At 42.9% G+C, this 22,016-nt stretch overlaps 1 protein-coding gene across 1 annotated transcript; it reads left to right on the forward strand.

Annotated features, from left to right (window-relative positions):
* The first annotated feature begins 2,242 nt into the window (after positions 1–2,242).
* ADSL (adenylosuccinate lyase) lies at positions 2,243–20,329 on the forward strand. The gene is made up of 14 exons (XM_051638810.1): positions 2,243–2,254; positions 2,288–2,446; positions 7,080–7,283; positions 7,884–7,928; positions 8,656–8,735; positions 11,752–11,923; positions 12,224–12,270; positions 12,675–12,765; positions 13,599–13,668; positions 14,650–14,797; positions 16,793–16,883; positions 17,438–17,527; positions 19,701–19,877; positions 20,186–20,329. The coding sequence occupies exons 2-14, from the start codon at positions 2,291–2,293 to the stop codon at positions 20,270–20,272; spliced, it is 1,458 nt and encodes a 485-aa protein (XP_051494770.1). The 5' UTR covers positions 2,243–2,254; positions 2,288–2,290; the 3' UTR covers positions 20,273–20,329.
* The last annotated feature ends 1,687 nt before the right edge of the window (positions 20,330–22,016 follow it).

Raw genomic sequence — 22,016 nt, forward strand, 5'->3', positions numbered from 1 at the left:
GAAGAGAGGGAATGATAGTAGATGCTGCTTGTGTATATGCCTTACAGCTCTCCCAGAATGTCTCTGGGAGGGTGGTGGGGGAAGAGGTCTTCATTGGGTAAATCCCACAGCTGTCAGGGAATCTCTGCTACTTTCTCCCCTCTCCAGTCACATGGTCACCATTCCTTTCTTGGATGTGCATCTCAGGGATGTGCATATGAGCCCATGCCTTTTGGAATTTGGCCTTTGAAATACCAAGAACATGGTTTCTGTACCTGAAACCTTCCTATCTGACACTCCCTGGTCCTTTCTGCCCTGCTTTGCTCCCCGTGGCCTTAGGAGCACCTCTCTCCACTGTTGCCATATGCCACCCTCTCCATCTCTGCCACTACTCAAGGTGAAACATATACAGTGGTTCTGCAGAGAAATAAGCTGAAATGATCACATGCACCTGTAGGATTTACACACATACGTATCTTGGATTTCTGCTGCACCCTGTCTAATATTTGCAGGATATCCGATGCACGATGCTTTTTTCTTTCTCACCTAGAAAGCAGAACAAACAGCAGCATCACTGTGCTGATGGTAATTCTGTAATGTTTACTTTGAATCAAATGCTACTTATATTCCACAAAGAACTAGAAAAAAGAAAAAAAAATACACCTTCTAACAAAAATAACCAAATGTAATCTTTCTGGGGGCAAGGAGAGGGAAGTGGGGAGGAGGAAAAGCAGTGACGGGGGAGCGTTCTCATCTATTTTCATCTCCACCACTTGGATGGAGATACGAAATGCTGCTCTGAGTTCCACAAACATAAGGGATTATGTTTACAAAGGTAAATGCCTTCTACCTGTTCAGGAAACTGGCTAATGGTGGGCATCAGGTGTTTGGCAAGTTTCTCTTCGTTGCAGACAAGTCATGGGAGAAGAGTGTGTCTAGAAGAGGAATTGAGAAATAGAGTCATTTCATCTAGTCTTCTCAGTAAAATAATGCCACCTTCCTCTCTCCTTCCAAAATGGAGGGAGGAGGTTGCAGAACAGAAAAAAACCACGATGTCCAAAATGGCTGGAATAGAAAAGGCAGCTTTTCTACTTTGCACATAAATAGGTAACAGGAAGGTACAGCTCAAGTCCTCTTGCCTTGAAACACTGTCCCCCAGAAGCAGGCATTGTAATAATACAAACAGTGGCTGTGTGTGTATTGATGCTATTTGCAAGTTACCTGTAAGTGTTTTGGTTTATTTTTCTTATACTTGAAATGGCTTCCTTTACTAAACTCTTAACCATAGTTCTGTTTGCTCCCCTGCTTCTCTCATGTGCAGTAAACAAAAAATAAAAAATACAGGACTAATGGGGAGAGTGTAGAGGAGATGACACAATGTCTTGCATATCCAGGTTGTATCCTAATTTCCATCCCATACTCTTGCAGAGGTTTGAACTTCCTAAGGGTTTTCCATGGACACAGAAACTCAGCACTTTAGAAGGTGCTCTTGTATGGCTGGCTGCCCCCCTTCTCCTCCTTTTCTATATTTTTATTTTACTTTTAGTATAGTGGTACTTAAAATCACTGGTTCATGTAAAAAGAAAAAAACAACAACAACGAAATGTTTAAACTCTACTAATGTACAAATAAGCTGAAATGTTGCATTTTATGTGTATTTTTGCCATAGCAGGTACTGTATTTCTCATGCTGGATTTAGAAAAAAAGAAAAAAAAAACACACAAAAAAAAACAAAAGGGTGATGTTTTATTGGAGTGTGACAAGTTAAGAGTAATAAGGAATTAAGTCGTCGTCATTTCATTGAAACTGAGAGATGGTGTAATACTTATATAAGTTTTCTGAAGGTTTTTTTTTTTTTGCTTTTAAACAGCTTTTTTTTGTTTTTATTTTTTATTTTTTGAAAGATATGATTGTATTATGTGCAACTCAGTTGCTTTACATTATAACTACAAACTTATTTTTGGGTTCCTGGAGAAAAAAAAAAAGAAAGAAAAAAAAAAAAAACAAGAGAAAAAAAAAAAGAAAAATACTAATAAATGTGTTTGGCTGCTAAGCATTTAACCCTCGTGTTTCCCGCGCCTTTGTTCCGCACGCTCCTTCCTCCGCCTCCTCCCCGCCATCTTGGCTCCCGCCATCTTGGCTCCCGCCGCCCGGCGGGGGGGGCGGTGCCGTGTTCCGCCGCGGGGGCGGGGCCGCCTCTCGCGACAGGGGGCGGGGCCGCCGCCCGCCTTTATCCGCCGCTCCCCGCGGGCGCCGCGGCCCCGCGCGCCCCGCCAGCCCCGCGCGCCCCGCCAGCCCCGCCGCCGCTGCCATGGCCGCCCCCGGCGCCGAGGAGGACCCGCTGTCGCGCTATCGCTCTCCGCTGGTGTCGCGATACGCCAGCCCCGAGATGGGCTTCAACTTCAGCGAGAGGAAGAAGTTCGGCACCTGGCGCCGCCTCTGGCTCTACCTGGCCCAGGCTGAGAAGGTGAGGGCGGGACGGGGCCGCTGAGGGGAGAGCCCCTCCTGCCGCTGGCGGGGGACGAGGGCCGGGCCCGGGGCGGGGCGGGGCGGCCTCCCGCTTCGCTTCAGGTGCCCTCGGGGCTCGGGCGGGGCGCCGGGTGGCGGTGGCAGCCGCTCGCCGCCCGTTCTCCCTGCGGCGCGGGAGGCAGCGGAACCCGCCCGTCCTGCCTTCCCGGAGCTGTCCCTGGGTCTGCCCGGGGGAGGGGGCGGCTGGCCCGGCGCCCCTCCGCGCCTTTCGGGGGGGGAGGGGTGGGGGTGTGCGAGCCCAGCTTTACACAACCCTGTGTGCCCGATCCTCCGCGTGTACCTGTCGTCCCCAGCAAATCACCTCTTCTTGTCTCATCCCCTCCCCGTTGCACTTTTGCCTTCTTTGTGAAATTCGTTTCGTAAAAGCTTTGCTAAGCAGTTTCTGGGGATGGGGGGCGATTGCCTTCTAAGCAAACATCAGTGTCCTTCTCTAGCGCTTGACTGTTTACTTTTCAGGGGGTGTGACTGATGAGACCCGTTCTCTTGTTCAATCAGGTTGCTGTCAGTCTGTGCCAGCTGGACCACCCCACACATCTGCAACCAGTTGTATTTAGATATTTATTTCTGAGATAAGTTTGCTTTTGGCCGAAGTGAGCAGAACAGTTACCCCAGAAAGGCTTATGACATTTCTGACAGGCCAAGTGCCACAAAAGATTGGTTTCAATTCAGCTATTAGGGAGCAGCAACTGAGAGGTGTCCACATGATTGCAAGCTGTTGTGTTAGTAGAATCTGTGGAGTTAACATTTTTTTAAATGTAGTTTAAGCTAAACCTTCCTTCTTTGACTTTGGGTCTCAGTTAGGGGTATGTGTACAGCTTATTGTTACTTCTTAGTTGAGACAGTCAGGTTTTAAGATAAACTAACTTGATTCTTTGTGACTGAGAGGAAGACTTCTATCAGGTTTTTGATAGTGAAAGCCCTGTAACATCATAGAATGGTTTGGGTTGATCATCTTAAAGATCATCTAGTTCCAACACTCCTGCATGGGCAGGGATGCTTCCCACTAGACCAGGTTGCTCAAAGTCCCATTCAACCTGGCCTTGAACACTTCCAGGGATGGGGCATGTTCCTGAAAAGCACACACACAAAAAAAGCTACCCTGCTTTTGACAGAATAGCTTTAACTTCCAGACTCAATAGTTGTTCACTTTGTTTAAGCACAAACCTTCAGTTTCTATTTTCAAGGTACTGGGGTTGTTAAGAAGCAATCCAAGCACTAGGTCTGGCTGTTACTGTTAGTGCAAGGGCAGAGAAGCACCTGCTGGAGTATGAACAAGCAATAATGTGTTCAAAGACCACACCACAGCAGTGGCTTCATTGATAGTCTGCTGCACCAAAGGTGATGCTGTAGAAGCTGAAGATGTTATTCTACGGCTGTGCTGAACAGGAGTCAGGTTCTGAAATATGATGTTCTGGGTGTTGTCACTGTTGAGATGCTGGAGTGAACAGACTGCAGATCTCACGCAGTATAGGAGGTGTCATTGAGGAGCGCATGTTTAAGGAGCTTCGTATATTCAAAGCATGATAATTTAAACACTGTCATACCAATTTCAGCAGATAATTGCCACCTTTTCTACTTTTCAAAACAAAATACTTTACATGACTTGATGAATAGGAGAAAGCAAGCTCCTGAAAGAACCAGTCAGGCTTACTTTTCTACTCCCAAGCCCTGAGCTTAGGTTTCCTCTCTCTTGTCCCTTGCTTGCCCTCCCTTTGCCACCATAGAGTTTTGTTCTCAGAAAGCAGAGATAGATCTTGCGATGTCTTGAGCACCCTCTACATAGTGGGATGAGGGAGACTGCTATTTTTATCTGTCTCCCTGTTCCAAATAAGTTATTCTTCTGATGTCAGCTCTGGATGAAAGATGAAGAGTCAGCTACTTCCAGCACCTGTTGCTCTGTCAGTGATAAGTTGGTGATAGATGCAACAGTTTCTTCTGGTTACTTGTTGAGGATACATAATAATTCTTTTGGGGTACATTAAAAGAAAATATCTATGAAGTGTGGGCAATATTTACTCTAGTAGTACTCACCATCTTTCAGGCCTCTCCAATCATCCTAGAAGTCTATTTTGAAGTAAATCAGAGTATTAGGAAGATCTAACCACAGGTTTTCTGAAAGTTGCAGCTAAGTAGTAATATAGTGGTCATGCAGTTTAGTGATTAATCCTAGGTGAGGTGCAGGGCCAGGTAAATTATTTCAATATTTGACCTACTTAGGGGAGGAATTTTGAGTAGTCCACTTGGAATGTGTGAAATAAGAACTAAAAAATTATTTCACTGGAAATTGAATTAGGCAGAAAATCTTTATAGTGTGTGTTTTGTTCCTTACAGCAAACAATTGGACAACCAGGAGATTGAAAGAGGAGACTCAGTGAAAGGTGTGATTAGTAAGAGAGAGTTTCTTAAATGAATCTTATCCCAATTGACAGTTGTTAAAGTTTGGGTTAAGAGCTGAAGACTGAGAGTTCATACCCATCCTAAAATTCTAGCTTATTTTTTTGAACAAAAAAGCCCCTTTTTATTATGATGCCTCTATTAATACCTCATTCATTCATATATATATATATGTATGTATTATTTTTTTTTTAAATCTGGAGCTCTTGAGCTGCACAATATGTTATTTGAAAGACAAGTATAAATTTAATGGAGCTCTTCCTTCTAGCAAAAGTAGCGTTGACACCTTGCAGCATCAAACTGACTAAAAAAATGCTTTGCACGTGTGGAATCTGAATGTTTTATCTAAGAGCCTATAGTAGCCCTCAAACTGCTTTTTTCATACAGTTTAAGTGTCTTTATTTTTCTGTCATGTGTTCTTTATTAGACAAGCAGCCCACTGTTCTCATTCTGTCTGCAGGAATTGTTCCATGTCATCTGCCTGCTTTTCTCTGCCCTTTATGAAGAAGGATGAACAAAAAGTTCTTAGTTGTTACAGTAATGCATCAAAGTATTGGAACAGCCACAGAGGAATGATACCTTAAAAGCTCAGTCCAGAGAGTGTGTCCATGACCTGTAGGCTTTGTAGAAAACCCTGTGTTCTCCCTTGGGTAGTTTTCCTACTTTGTTTTCTTAGGTACACAGGTTTGAAGGACATTTGATGGCTTTCTTCCTGAGGTACTGTCAATATCAGCAAAAGCCATAGGGAAGAGGCCTCACGTGTTATTTGTGGATGCATGAGAACAGCGTTTGCCTTGGCACTACCCCACCTTGTGTGGATTCCTATGACAAGTACTCCCTTTTCTCAGGGATTATTTCTTTCCTCTCTGTATGGCTGTCAGTGACTACATACTGTGGTCAGTTTTTCCCAGCAGATCATGGATGTGTGAGCAAGGCATGAGATTTTGATCTCGGCCCAAGAGCCTACTGCTGCCTGCTGAGTTGCCTCTGTGCTTTCGACAAGTTACAGTCTATATCAGTACACCTCAAAGCCAGCAGTCTGGGGCCAGGTGCCTTTCCTCATTTATCTGGACACTCATGATTGTGTATACATTTGCAGCATCATATTTTAAGTTGTGCGGGTACTAATTATCTGATTAAAACCTTGAAGACACATCTGCTTCACTTGCTGTCTTATCTAGTTCAGATTCCACATCTGCAAAATATTTTTTTAGTCAGTTTTATTCTGAACAGAACCAGCTTTTGAAATACTTTGACTCCTTGATGCTTCCTGGCTGGTGACTTCCAGTTACTAATGTACAAGACAACAACATTCTAATTTGGAAAAGGCAGTAATGCCAAGTTCATTGTGAGACTTTTAAACTCCCAGTATCAGGAAAAGACATTTTTCTCAGCTAAGTGAGCTTGTGCAAGTACAGAGATATGCAAGAGTTCCACTGATGTATAATTCTATCGTTAGATATCTTGCTCTGTTTTTAAGTCAGTGTGCTGAAAAGGTTTAGCAATTATTTTTTAACATGAACTAGGAGCATTTATCTCCTGCTTCCAGATCAAGTAATTGATTTTCCAAGCTTCCAGATTCAGATTAAGTACTTTAGGGCTTGTGGACTTGGAAAGGTATGAACATATGATACCTTTCCATATGTTCTAAGCTCACTGTTTACAGTTGTGGTCCATAGGGTTCTTCCTGACATAAGCTATCTAGTCACATGGTAACTGGATTGTTCTTTACCCCAAGGGTAAATTTCATTAAAAGAAGTTAAAGCAATGCTAGTTTTATATCACTTTTCTGATATGTGTCTAATTTTTGCAGTTGTCATAGGGATTTTATATGATTGAGGAAATTATGAAGACCAAGAGGATCATAGAATGGTTTGGGTTGGAAGGGACCTTAAAGATCATATAGTTTCACCCCCCCTAATGAGCAAGGGCACCTTCCACTAGATCAGGTTGCTCAAAGTCCCATCCATCACCTAAGCATGAACCCTTCCTTTTCTATGCTATTAAAAATGTTGGAGGACCCTAGAATGAAAGTATTTGCTGTTACAGCTCTTGATCGTGCCAGTTGCCATGAGGTGAGGTGTCATATGGGAGTAAATGATCTAAACAGCTTCTGTCTCAGTTTGGGTTGTCTCTTAAAGACAAAAAAGAAATACAAAGTTCTTTTCCCCTTGCAGTCACTTGGGCTTCCTATCACAGATGAGCAGATAAAGGAGATGGAAGCAAATCTGGACAACATTGACTTCAAGATGGCAGCAGAGGAAGAGAAGAAGCTGCGTCATGATGTGATGGCCCATGTTCACACCTTTGCCCACTGCTGTCCAAAAGCTGCAGCCATCATTCACCTCGGAGCAACTTCCTGTTACGTAGGGGATAATACGGTAATATCGCAGAGCTGGGCTAAAGAAAGTTGCAGATGCTTACTTGATAACACGAAATACGTTTTTCCATCATTTTAATTGGTTTAACTGTTGAAGCTGATTCCCCTTTATCCTAGCTACCCTAAGAGGTATGATACAAAGCAAGATCTGTCTAGAAACTAACTGTTCCCTATGTTAAGTATTCAAGTAGATAAGAGACAGTGATTTGCAAACACATGCAGAAACGTGAACTTTCAGTTATGCCAAAAGGACAAGAGTTCACTGACTTAAAAAAGCAAGGCCACTTTTGATATACACAGCCCATGAGCTTTCAGCTTTTGCTTCAAGCCCCTGTAAATAAAGCTTTTCAGTGGCCAAGAGAGTCGATAAATGTTTTGAGTGAAAACAGAACTGTAAAATGTCTCCCAGTATGTATTGGTTTCTCAGTATGTGTTGTGGTTCCCCTGTGTCTGATACAAAAGGGAAAGCAGAGCTTTCTTTATAAGAAGAGACTTCTGAGTGGACAAAGCATAATTTAATTATCTGTGTCCTCTCTGAGAAAAGCCATTATGTCTGGCCCTTCAGACATGGCCTAAAATTCCTTTATTTGCTTTCTTTCAGGATCTGATTGTCCTCCGTGATGGGTTTAACCTGCTGCTACCCAAGGTAGGAAGGTGGTTGTGCGCCGTGTCTTGGAAGTGGACAGTGCTGGTGTCCTGTGAATACTGTGTGTTTAGCTTGGATTTTTCTAAGCCTTCCTGGGAAGCTAGGAGGAGCTGTCTGGATTATTCTTAAGGCAGTGAGCTGTTATCTGCCTTTCCTTTCTCAAATCTTCACCCAGAGCTTCTTTGGGAATTATAAGCAACTCCTACTTTATCTGTGTCACAGGTACTAGTTTCACATAACAGCTGTATTGCTTTCAGGGTCAGCTTAGGCATCCTCTTAACTATATTGCCTGGAGTCTGTTAGCATTCAAGAAGCTCTATACAATTTTCTCAAGTCACATAGAGTGGAAGTGTAGTGCAGTGTTGTCTCTCTCACCTGAGTGCCTTGGTACCAACTTTGTCCTGGACTGTACATGTGTCAATTGTACCCCAAGCAGCTTTATTTCTACTCAATTCCAGGAATAAAGAAAATACTAGACTACTTTGAGCTGAAGTCCAACCACTTGTATTATCTCTTGCTTGAGTTTTGTAGCAAGCAAAAAGTATGTGTGTGCCCTGAGAAAATGAAACACACCATATTCTACAATTAGAGGGGGATATCCAAGGGCTGCACAGTTGTTTGCCTTCCCTTCTTTGCACAATGTTGTTGTGCTTAAGCATGCTAGCTTTTGCTGTGGTGTTTTTTTTCTCTCATTCTGCCTCTCTTCTGTCCATCCCACATCCACCAGCTCGCAAGGGTGATCAGCCGGCTGGCCGACTTTGCTGAGAAGTACGCTGACATGCCTGCTTTGGGCTTCACTCACTACCAGTAAGTAGACATCAGGCTTTGCTTTCATTTTGTCTGCTGTGCTTTGGTTAAACTGACCTGCTACTGCTTTCTTTCATGCTTTTTTTCCCTGTCTCTGACCTGTTGCACTTGGTACTGCTGGACATCATTCATACATTGTTGGTTCTTCAGAAAAGGAGCATGTGCCTAGCTCCAGCCTTGTCTCGGGAAATGGAACTATTGCTTTGTCTAGCTGTCAGCAGTTGTTTTAACACAGCTTCATAAGTAGAAGAGCAACCAAGCTGGTGAAGGGTCTAGAGAACAAGTCCTATGAGGAGAGGCTACGGAAACTGTGATTGTTTAGTTTGGAGAAGAGGAGGCTAAGGGAAGACCTCATTGCTCTCTACAACTACCTGAAAGGAGGTTGTAGTGAGGTGGGTGTTGGCCTCTGCTCCCAAGTGAATAATGGTAGGACCGGAGGAAAAGGCTTGAAGTTGCTTAGATTGGGTATTAGGAAGAATTTATTTACCAAAAGAGTAGTCAGGCACTGAAACAGGCTGCCCAGGGAGGTGGTGAACTCACCATCCCTGGAGATATTAAAACATGTAGACCTGGCACTTCAGAACATGCTCCAGGGGGCATGGTGGGTGTTGTTTGGTTTGTTGGTTTTTTTTCCTCGTCCTGGGTGGACAGTTGGACTCAATGATCTTAGAGGTCTTTTCCAACCATGACAATACTGTGTAATTCTTTATGAAGGACTTCCTGGCAAACATCAATGTGTTTATTCTGGGTTGTTTCAGAAGGCATGACTGGGAACTACAGTAAGCCTGTTTTTCAGCCACATTTTCTGTGTATTTTTCTGACAGTTGAGTTAGTTTTGACGGCAGCTTAGAGAAGCTTGTTGCTAGCACCTTGTTACTACAGCTACTCTATCACTTTAGCTGAAGTTTTCTTTTAAAGTGATGATTCAGGATCCATCAGTTATCCTACATCCCTGTATGTATCCCAGGATGAATCAGGAAGAATTTTTTTCTGTTTAACAGGATGATACTGTTTTCTGTCTCCTGGGAAACTTAAACTTCTTGTGCCGCACTTCTGACATTGGCTGCTTTTTGGATGGGATAAGATAGAATAAGGTATTTTTTAGGTAGGGTACTGAGTCAAAAGGACAATGACATCTGTATAGGTCTGTCATTGGGGTAGATTAATCTGCTCTTTTATTAAGACAGTGTGCTTTCAGAAGTGTTAAACTTTACACCTTGAGGTAAGCCTGGATCTTCTACCCCAGTGATATGGAACACTTAGAGGCATGAAAAATAAGCACAGGTCATGTCAGAGGTCAGGTCGCTGATTAATTGCCTTGCTGGATACGGCATGTCAGTTAAATCAGCTCTAGTCCTACGTCCCTCTTCAGTTTTATCTTGGCTTTTGGAAAGAGTACAAAGGTGTATTCAAGAAGTGTATGCAAGATGAAGTCGTAAAAACAAAGGTGGAGAAGGCATTGATAGCTCGGCCTTTTCTGTGTCCTTTATCAGCAGGGCCTCTGTCCCATTATACAAACAGGTCCATGGGTTCCCTAGCCTTGCTTTTGCTGCTTAAATATCTGCCAAGGCCCTTCTTGTCACCTTTCACATCTCACATCAGGTAAAAAGGCTGGTGGGATTTGTTTTTTCTAACCCCGTATCCCTGCAGTGTTGGATGGTTTCTTTGTATTCCTCCTGGATCGCCCAGCCCTGCTTCCACATCCCATAGGCTTCCTTTTTATGTCTGCGCTTAATCAGGAGCACCTTCCTCATGTGCATATGCTTTTTTGAAGTAGTATAGAGGTTGTCATTGGAGTTTATGTGGATAATCCTACAGGAAAGCTGGAGAGGGACTTTTAACAAGGGAGGAATGGTTTTAAAATGAAAAAGGGTAGGTTTAGATAAGGTATGAGGAAGAAATTTTTCAGTGTGAGGTTGGTGAGACACTGGAACAGGTTGCTCAGGGAAGTTGTGGCTGTGCCCTCCCTGGAAGCATTCAAGACCATGTTTGGTGGGGCTTTGGGCAACCTGGTCTAGTGGGAGGTGTCCCTGCCCATGACAGGGGGGTTGGAACTAGATGATTTTTAGCATCCGTCCCAACGCAAATGATTCAGTGATTCTATGATACTTTGAAATACTTCAACTTCTAAGTTCTGCATAATACTCCCATGTCGCCCTCAAAGCATTTGCAGGGGGATAGTGTGGTCGAAGCTTGTAGATAGTTATTTCAAGGTGGAGGTCTTAAAAAAAAATCTTGGCTAACACAACTGTTAATTACTGCACATCTTCCTGGAGGCTGAGTTGCTTTGTCATAACTGAAAAGGAACAGCCCCCTAAGAGGAATAATTTCATATAACTATTAAAATCACAGCAGATGTCTGCAGATGTTTCTGCACTCGGAAATTCACACCGGTGAGCCGGGAAGGTGCCTTGGGGAGCAGCATTAGGGCGTGAGGCGGATGCACCCCCTGTTTCTCCCAGCCCCTCTTCCTGGCGGAAGCGGGGGCTGCCGGCAGGGGGCGCGCTGCGCCTGGGGACCTGGGAGCGGGGTCTGGGTCCGGGTCTGGGTCTGGGTCTGAGTCTGGGCCCGGGAGGACGCGATACTCGCACTGACTGAGGCTTTTCCGCTTGATACAGCTCTGTAAAAGCGCAGTGAAACCAGCTCTAGATACTTTGACTGGTGGGCACTTCTCTTGAAGAAACCCAAAAGCTGTAGCAGTGAAGCACCTGCCGCTGTCCCTTCTCCTTTATTTCTTAATCTCCAAACATATACGGAAACTGCAATTACTGTTTTGCCTTGATGTAATTGAATCTAATTCCTGAAAAGAATGATCCTATCCTCAGCATCATTTACTGGTGATTTACCATGTGCTGCTACACCTTCCTGCATAAATCAGACCTTTTTAATCTCTGCTCAGAGGAGTCAGACCAACCTGCAAAGAGGCCTTAACAGCAGACTCAGCAGCAAAATGCAGCCCTGCTGGAGTTGTACAAGTTGTCAGTGAGTCACACACACCGTCCTTGGTTGTTTTCAGACCTGCACAGCTCACCACTGTGGGGAAACGCTGCTGCTTGTGGATTCAGGACTTGTGCATGGACCTGCAGAACCTGGAGCGGGCTCGGGATGACCTGCGCTTTCGGGGTGTAAAAGGCACCACTGGCACTCAAGCCAGCTTCTTGCAGCTCTTTGAGGGAGACCATAGTAAAGTAAGTCAGGCAGACCGGGTTGTAGACTTGCAGTCTTGGCAGTTCTCCTCTCTGGAATGCTATTCTCTTTGAGGGAACATGGAGATTCTGGCATCAAATTCACAAGGGCACTGCAATCTCTCTGGGGCCCACTAACAGGGCCCTGTGTGAAAGTGAGCAGAATTTGGGGAGGAGCTGATTCCCAGCAAGTATAACATTTGTTGACAGTAAGCTGAAAAAGCCAAGGATCCTCTTTGTTTTTGCTGACCTTCCTGAGTTGTTGCATTCTCAGCTCTGTTTTGTTTTTTTCTTCACCTTGAGGTTGAAGAGCTGGACAGATTAGTGACCGCAAAGGCAGGATTTAAGCGGTAAGTAACAACCATGTTTAGTCACCTACATTTGGTGTTAACAGAGTGTGACTCCTGCTGTCCCTGTTGGCCCAGATTCCCCTCACTGCCAAACTGACGTGTGTGCTGCTGTTGACCTCTCTTTGCCATCTTCCATCCCAGTTGCAGCTTCCCACAGGAAACTTCACCTCCTAAATAGGCTGCTTCTACTTATCTCCCTGTCAAAGCATGGCTGTCCGTTTTCCCTCTGCTTTTCTCTCTCCCATCTGCATGATGCCCCAAGTAATTGACAGCGTGAATCCAAAGTAGCTCTCATCAGGGCAGAATGACAGCCCTCCATTTCAAGAGCTGTGTCACTCCTTGCTCAGAATCTTGCAGTACAGTTGTATCTGTCTGCAGTGCTCAGCTTCTGTGCTTCTTTCTAGGGCTTATATGGTCACAGGGCAGACCTATAGTCGCAAGGTGGATATTGAAGTCCTGTCTGTGCTGGCCAGTCTGGGGGCATCTATACACAAGGTGAGCACCCTGTTTGTATACATCAGAGGGAGAAACATTTTAGTTCTTGAAGAGAAGATGCTCATGGCACAGAACACTCTTCTCAATAAATACTAATTGATGTTCCTTGTTCAGCTGTTCTCTTTGTGATCATGGAAATTCACCACTGGGTTTTTGCATAGTAATAAAATCTCAAATTTCTTAAGTCCAGTGGCAAAGAAAGCAAGCTTACTGAGCAGATTCTAAGATGGGTTAACAAATTCCACACCAGATATTAGTCTAATCTGTGCTAAATTGATCCAATTAGATTAAATGTCTTTCCTAGTGGTCTATGAGTTTTTAAATTTCACTGTTTGCTCCTAGTTAATTGCTTCCTTCATAATGGTGTTATTCTCTCTGTCCTTGTGGATTCTTTTCATTGATTTATCTCTGTTCCCTCCCTTCTCCTCTGAGGCTAAAGTAATCTGTGGTATTTTCTTATGTTTCAGTTTTGTAGGCTGGCTGGTTGAGTGAGCACACATTATCTGTGTTTGTAGATCACTGTGTAATTCTGTTATGCATTGTCAATGTTCCCTTCTGGTCTGTCTTCCATTCCCTGCAAACATTTGCCCTTCTTGGAGTCCTGTTTTATTCTAGTACAGTGAACATGCTTTTTCCTTATGTTTTCTTAACTGGGATTTTTAGACCAAGAAGTATGATTGCAGTTTCAATTTTTTTCTGCCAAATTTTTCAGTGTCCCCCTAGTTTACTTCTTGGACATCAGTGCAAACACTTCTCCAAGATCACTAAGAGAAGTATATATTGGTGTGTGTTAGTTTTGTTCTGTTTCTTAATTTCTTGGGCTTTTTTTCTAGATTTGTACTGACATTCGTCTCTTGGCCAACCTGAAGGAGATAGAGGAACCTTTTGAGAAAGAGCAGATTGGTAAGGGATGAGAGACATTTATTGGACTAGTGTATGTATCTTTTAATTTATCTTGGTGCAGCCTTTTAAGCAAACTTAGAAGAAGTCACTTTAAATGAACTGAAGTTTGATGTTGTTAGCGTTTTAGGTCCTTTTTAAAGGAAAAAGAAAAGGACTTTACCCAAAGGTTTCTGGATATTAAGTAATCAAAATCAGATTGTATTTCTGTACTCCCTGGGTTTGGGGGGGAGAGCAAAAGCAGTTCCCACAGAGGAAAACTTGAGTCTGAAGAGTACTTAGTGTTTTCTGTTCCCTTGAAGCTGACTGGAGTTGTAGGTTTTCAGCGTAACTCAGCATTTTGGCCTTTATAAACAGACACTTTTGTAACACTGAAACTGGGCTGGGCTCTTGCCAGAATACCAGGGATGTGATTCTGACATTGGTAGAAAGAGAAAAGGAAACGTAGTTTTGGCTCTTGGCTGGGCAAAGTTCAGGCAGGCACCCTACGTAGTTGCCTAGGATTGAATTAGCAAATAAGCCTGAGTTGTATTTGTTATTTGAATAATTTTATATTCTGTGGTTGGTTTTGATATCCATTTACCAGAGCAATGAGCAGCAGTGTAAGTATCTCTGCCTTTGAAGGACAAGGTTATTGAGCAGATGCTGAAGTTGCTACGGGTAGCCTAGAGAGATGGTGCTAAATACTGCATTAAAAATTAAGTCAGTTTATTATTATGTGGTAATACGTCTTCTGTTTTGCAGAATTGCAAAGTGTCTTCTTTTTTTCTCCCCACACCTGGGTGTTTGTAATCTGAAGGGGAAGTGTGGCGGTGTCATTTTCTTTATTCCGTCTTGTTCTTAGAAAATCATCTATGTCTTAAGGCTTTAGTCAAAAAACAGGATTCCTGACACATTTTTCTTACCCGCGGGAGGACCTTCATCTTTTCTTCCTGAATGCACTTGCTTCTGCTGTCGCGTTCCCACCGCTCTCTCCTCTCACAGGTTCCAGTGCCATGCCTTACAAGAGGAACCCCATGCGTTCAGAGCGCTGCTGCAGCCTGGCCCGGCACCTGATGACCCTGGTGCTGGATCCCCTCCAGACGGCCTCGGTGCAGTGGTTTGAGCGAACGTTGGACGACAGCGCCAACAGGTTTGTTGCAGTCGCGCGAGGCGGCAGTTTCAGAAGGCCCCTTGTCCCCGAAGGTCTTTTGAGGCATTTAGAAAATGGTATTTTTAAACTAAAACCACAAGTTACCACCAGTCTCTTTGGCATCTAGAGACTGCAAACTGGTTTCCTCCCTAAGATCAGATAGAAACTTAGGGGTATTTTCAACATCAAGGTCTTCTGCAAAGTAAACCAACAGAGAGAGGGAGGAATGCAGAAGCTGTGGTAATAAACTGCACTTGTAATCTTCCTGTTTCAGCAGCATATTATAGCAGTTCTTACATTTCTCAGATTTTCTTCCCTGTCTGTTTTGAATGTGATTTTTTGACCCTGCTCCTCTTCAGTTCTTGAAGAATAATTCAACATTTTATCTGTAATCCCTTAACCCTCCACATAACCTAAAGAAACTTCTTTTCATCTCTTTGTGATGTTCTTTATAAGTAGTAGTTCAGGTCCTAAACAAAGAGCACAAGCATTATTTTTTTTTAAGTAATGTTTCCTGAAAACTAGTGCAGGTCTTTTAGATATTGTTCAGCAAACTTTGTTTTCTGATTCTTCATCATCACTAGTTTGAGATTAGCAAAAGTTACCTATAATTATTTCCAAGTAAGTTATAGTAAAGTCAAGGCATTCATCTTCCATTTGTACTAAATTTCCATAAAACTGAGATTTACCTTTGAAACACTTTCAAGGAGTTTTTAAATTTCAAAGGAGTCTTTGGTTGCTGAATTTGATCTCCTATAAATCTTTAGATTTCTAAGATATGTGGCTTGTGGAACAGTGAACAACAGAAGTTTTAGCTGTAGGCTAGTGTTCAGATTGTTGATGAGAATGTTATTTTTAAAACGTCTCCACAAACACAATGTCTGCATGATAATTAATGAAAAATAACTTAGAAGATCTTTTCCTAAAAGGACTTTACACCATAGCTGCTAGTCTTGTTAAGAAATGAGCTGCATAGGCAACAGAAAACAATGTGAATTTAAGAAATCGGATACTGGTTTATGTGGTGTGTTCATTTCCCAATAGCTACCAAGTGTTAAGAGATGTACTGGAATGTTTCAAATTTTATTTTCATCTCATCTAATGGAACGGGTTATTTGTTCACTTCATAATCCAATAAAAAATTCCATGCCTTGGATTTTTCCTGTTAAAGCTATAGTGTTTTGAAAGGAGAGCAAGCTAGAGAAAAAGCAGTCAACTTAGAAAACAGCAAAATCCCTTTGAAGACAGTGTGATAGAATTGGGGGCCTTAAATGTAGCACAAGGTCCAAGTACTAGTGTATTTTAAAAGATGACAGTTTAGAATGGGCCAGGCACTGCTGTAACAGATGGATGATGCTGTAATCACTGCACTGTGACATGGAGCCTTTTGCCTGTTACAGCTCAGTCCCCACTACTTCTCTGCGTTCCCTCCTTTCTTTTTTTGTCAGGAGTCTTCTTTGTGACCAGGAGCTGGTCTCTTGGAGGAAAGCCCCACCAAATCATAGATCACTTTAAAGGTTCCTCACTGGGCACAGCATGACAGCGCAGCATGTCTTACTCCTGGAGAGTGGGACCCATAGACAGGGCAACATGGGACACAGAGGAGGACAGTCTCATGTGTTTCCTAGCTCTGTAAATTGCTGCCCTCTTTCTTAGCTGTGTAATCATCAAATTATCTTGGAGCTTTCTATGTGCACCTTGACCTTTTATCTTCCTCTCTTTCTCCCTTTCTCTACTGACCCCCCCAAAAAAAAAAACAACCCTGAAATCTTCCTGTCTGCCCAGCTTGAGAGCTACTGCTGTAAGATGTTCTTCTGCTTTCCTAATTGTGACCTTTAAGCAACAAGAAGTACCTACAAGGAGAACAGTTCCATCTTTAGGTCCACAGTAATGCTATTTACAGTGTTACTTAAAGAAAGTGAAGAGCTAGATCTGAGGTAGACTGAAACATGGCCTTCATTGCTAACTGGGCCCCTGGGTGTGTGTGTTTCACAGGCGTGTGTGTCTGGCTGAGGCTTTCCTCACAGCTGACATCATTCTGAGTACACTGCAGAATATCTCCGAGGGACTTGTGGTATATCCAAAGGTAAAGCAGGAGATAATGTGTGCAGGGCTGCATCTTTGATAATGCTGCAGCTGTGCCAAAGTGTGTAAAAATCTTCCCACTCAAAGGATTGCATTAGTATCTGTTAGTTTGAATTATTTCTGAATTTTGCTCTCCATTCTCACTATGTTCTCACTGTTTGCAGGACAGACATGAAAGGGTCCTTGTCAAAGCCAAAAGGTGGTACCTTGAAAATTTCTCAGAAAGGGTATTTTTCCCTGAACTACATGACAGATCTGTAGAACTTACTGGCAAAAGACAGTGTCAAGGCAGATCTCATACAGTCCTGTAACTTACCTACAAGTTAAAAAAAACATTTTACATCTCTTCCACAGTAATGTTGCTTACAAGATACAGATTCTAAGTATTGTCAGCTTCAAAACCTGGAGTTCCACAGCTAAGTTCAAAAAGATAAATTATCTTTGCATCATTGCCTAGTCCTGGAGATTCAAAGGGAGAGGAAAATTTCACTGGGAGTCCCAGTTATCTACAGAATTGCTATAATGCTATTTCTGTTTTGTTTTGTTTTGTTTAAGGTGATTGAGAGGAGGATCCGGCAGGAGCTGCCATTCATGGCCACAGAGAACATAATCATGGCGATGGTGAAAGCAGGGGGCAATCGTCAGGTACAAATGCAGTCAAAAATACCTTTCTTCACTGCCTGGCATTTCACTTCCGAGGGGAAAAAAAACAAACAACATATCTGGGCTTTTGTCCTAACCATCTAATTTTTCTTTGTTCTCCAGCTACTCCCACAGAGTTTATTAATATTACACTGGTGCTGCAGAGCCAGACTCTGCTCTCTGAGGAGAGAACAGTTGTGGAGATCCATATTTACTGTTGGGAACACTGTGTGTTTGAGCTAATCTGGCTGAAGAGGGAGACCTATTTTTATATTAGATATTAGTGGGTGTTTTCCTTTTGTAAATGTTTGAAGGAACTTGGAACACAGGCCAGGTTTCTTTAAATGGAACATGTTGGCTGTTGGCTACCTTACAAATTAAAAGAATGAATCAGTGCTGTTAACAAAAAAGCAAGTAATACCATTCTGAACCATTAATTCATTTGTTACTCTTCCCCATTTCATTGTAGTGGTTTTTATTATTAACTTTGTTTATGGTCCTTCATTCAGCTTTCTGTGTTCAAGCAAGTTGAAATTAAATGTTTTCCTTAGTAAATAGATCCAGATACAGTTAGATTATATTTCCGTACCATTTAATTTCACAACTTGGTTTAAAACTGATAATCAAATTTACACCTTAATGAAACAGCTTATTTTCACTTACCTTTAGATACTAATTTTTCCTTCCGTGATTATTTTTAAATCAGGGACAGAAGTTAAATTTGCAAGATGGTAACAGCGAAAGTGTTTGCTAGAAGCTCTGAGTAGTTCTAGTTCTCTGAAACACTTCTGGCAACTCACCCATGATGTCAGGAAAAATTATTTTTCCGTCTTTTTTCCCCATGTGTCTCTGATGTTTGTCACTGGGTCAGTCAGTAAGCTTCCTAAATAAACATACTAAGGGCCACATCATGTGGATATCACATCGTGTGGTGTCCTGGGCCACATCAAAAGAAGTGTGGCCAGCAGGTCAAGGGAGGCGATTCTCCCCCTCTCCTCCACTCTTGTGAGACCCCACTTGGAGAACGGTGTCCAGCTCTGGAGCCCCCAACACAAGAAGGACATGGAGCTCTTGGAGCAAGTACAGAGGAGGGCCACAAAGGTGGTCAGAGGGCTGGAGCACCTCCTATGTTCTGTTTTCATGTGATAGGAACACTGAAACAACACGCTTTCTGTGCTTTCCCACTTCATAACACAGCAACTTACTTCCTTTCCTTACCACTGAACATCTCCCTCCCCCAAACATCCAGAAGATGGATTTGTTCACCTGACACAGATAAGTACAGGAGCAAATGGCCTTTGGATGGAGGAAACAAGGAACAAGAGATAATTTTCCTCCTAACTGAAGATCAAGGACAATGGGGAAGATTCATTCCTACGTGGCTGTAAATGCAGCCACACAACTGTATTTTAGGGCCAGCACGGCAGCATCTGATTTTGCAGGTGGACCCTGACTACAGTTGGATCCCCTTGTTTTTACATCTTGATTCCACAAAAAATCAAGGGATTAGGAAGTGTTTCAGAAAATTGTTAAAAGGGTTTTGCCAGTCTTAGTGTCATATGAGGGTTGTTCTGGAGAAAATGCTGTAAGACATTTTGTTTCCCTTAAGTCTTACCTTTTCTAAGCCATGGTTTACATAGTCTCACTGCTCATTAAGTCAGACAGGTTATTTTCCCTCTTACAAAGCTGTAGAGGTTTTACATTGTTATGCTTCCAAGATGTTCCATACAGGGGATGACTAGTGGTGAATAAGGAATTCCTTTATTACAGTACACAGAATGTTTTGGGAACAGCTACTATAGTCTGTCTTTGGAAAAAAACATGCAAAACATGCAACTGAAAAAAAAATCCTGTAGTGACTCCTAAGAGTATTTGGGGAGTTTGAGGAAGTGTAAAGATTCGGGTGTCGTAAGTTTGTGGTGTAATTGAGCAGGGAATGTTTGTGTCATTTGGACTATTTTAGCCTCAAAGGGCAGATGTGGTGAGATGAAGAAAATCTTGGTTTAATATAGTGGTGTATGAGACACTGTGATCCAAGTTGTATCTCATTTGTATACTGTCCAGTGCAGCAGACTTTAATGTTTCTTCATCCCGCACAAGTGGGTGGAATGATCGTGTGCTGTCAGTAACAATGGAATTACTTTCTTTTTCTCCCCTCTTCCTCTGGCTCCTATAGGATTGCCACGAGAAGATTCGTGTTCTCTCCCAACAAGCTGCTGCTGTTGTAAAACAGGAAGGGGGTGATAATGACTTCATTGCCCGTGTACGTGCTGATCCTTACTTCAGCCCTATCCATAAACAACTTGAAAGCCTGTTGGATCCCTCCTCCTTCACTGGACGTGCTCCTCAGCAGGTAGAGTAGTGAAAGGAGGCTACAGGCTGTAATGCAATGTCTTGTTTGATATCGGGTCCTCTTGTGTGCCAGAGAGTGTACATATTATGTACCTCTGCCCATACTATTAAGGCAGAGATACTTATCTCATTTGCTTTCCTTGGATTTCTTGTCTTTCTTCCCTGTGGGCTTCACACTTTTGACCCTGGATGTATCAGACTGTTAGGTGTCTCTGAAACAAAGACCCAGTGAGGCAAGCAGGTCTGAATGGGGAGGAGAAAGGAACTCTTGCTTCTGCTAATTTTCTCTTTCCCACCTTTCTTGAACAGGTGGCAAAGTTCCTGAAGGAGGAAGTTCGACCAGCACTGGTTCCATACCAAAGCAAGATGGGTGGGAAAATTGAGCTGGCACTTTAGGTATATTCTGCAAAGGTGTGTGGGTACAGGAAAATAATAAAAGCCTTATTAAGCCAAGTCTGTTTACTGTGTCCCATTATTTTGGTTCTCTACAGTACATTTAGCCCCCAGAGCATACAGCCACCTTGATTCCAGATTTGCTTTTCATTCTTTGTCAGCTGTTTAATCAAGCCTCCATGTATTGTGTACTGAGTTACTGAGAAACACTTGATTATGACAAGGTAACTTTATCACAGTACCTTTCACTGGCCCCTTATAGAGCACTGCCAGCTGTTTAAAGAGCAATGCCAGGTGCTGCTTGACATTCATGTATGACGTGTTGAAGAGCAGGGGTAGGGGGAACTGAGCCTACTTCCATTCCCGTCTTGTTCAACTGCTCAAAAGCTTTCTCCACGGGTGTCTCAAAAAGATGATTCAAGGTAGCCCTGGCTTTCAGAGTATTGTGATTTGGAGAGCAAATAGGCCAAAAAATTAGGAACGGTGAAAGGGAGAGGCTGTGGAACTTCTTGGCTTATCAAACTGGTGGTTCTTCAGTGCTCCCTTCTTGGTTTAATGCTGTACCTGTGGCTCTAGCTCTGGAAAATCATGTTTACAGGTGTGGGTGAGGAACCAGCCATTATGATTTACTTTTTCAGGTCCTTGCTGTAGGTGCTTGATACTGAATGGCAGGCAGACTCTGGCATGTGAAAATCATTGTCTACTGTAAGTAAGTTTTGTCTGATAAGAAAAAAGATTTTGGAATTCATTGGATGCCAGAAAGAACTTTGTTTCTTATTTCTGACTCTTAGTGCTCTGTAATGTCTGTGCTTTGCTGGACATTCAGCACTGAACCAAACTCTTCTCCCTTTGACTTACGCTGGAATGATTGCCTTACCACTTCTTCCAGTGTTGTTACATTACAGCCCATTCATTTTGTGTGACTGCAGTAAAAAGCTCCCTCTTGCCTCTTATTTATTCAGACTCTCAGACAACAGGATCAGAATTACTTGATTCTTTTTTCAAGTGTGATTGCTGGAGAGAATTAAGAAAAGCAGAACTGATTGAAAGAAGCTACCTGCTGTCCTTGTTTTAAGAGAACTTCAACATACAGTACATTTGAATGAGATTTTTCTAAATTAACTAGTCATGGAAGGGGGAAGATCCAGGCCACTGAAGATCCCCTGATCTAGATCAGTCTGGCTTTGTCTTGCCTTTAGACTATGGTATTCAAAATGTCTTAAACATTTGTGAGCTTTATGGTGTTCAAAACATTTTGCCTGCTCATGCTATTAACATTTAATTATCCATCTGTTTGAAATGAATAACTCTAATTGAATACCGGTAATTTTCAAACTATTACTCAAATGCATAGCCAAGAAAGAAGAGATAGACACAGAAGTCCTCCTTTGGAAAAGGAACAGCCAAACAGATCTTTTCTCATCTGGGAATAAATCTTTGTGCCAGGCAGAGGCTGAAAGCTGCAAGGCATTGGACTTGTCTTCCTGGGAAGTTGTGAAAAGAGTAACAATTGACAGGTTGGGGCACAGAGGCTGCATGTTCTGTGGAGAGGACGCGCAAGGGAGGGCTGCGAGGGTGGAAGGGTTAAGGTTGACAGTCCCACGGGTCCCACTGAGAAAGGCCAAGCTCTAGGAGAAGGTCTGAGGAGGCATTAGGTGTGGAACAGCCGTGTGGTGATGTGCTGGGCATACAGAACAATCCCTTTCTTTGCCTGTGTTCATGAAACTGAGAGAGGACAGATTTAGAT

Source organism: Apus apus, chromosome 1, assembly GCF_020740795.1.
Source record: "Apus apus isolate bApuApu2 chromosome 1, bApuApu2.pri.cur, whole genome shotgun sequence".
Lineage (NCBI taxonomy): Eukaryota > Metazoa > Chordata > Aves > Apodiformes > Apodidae > Apus > Apus apus.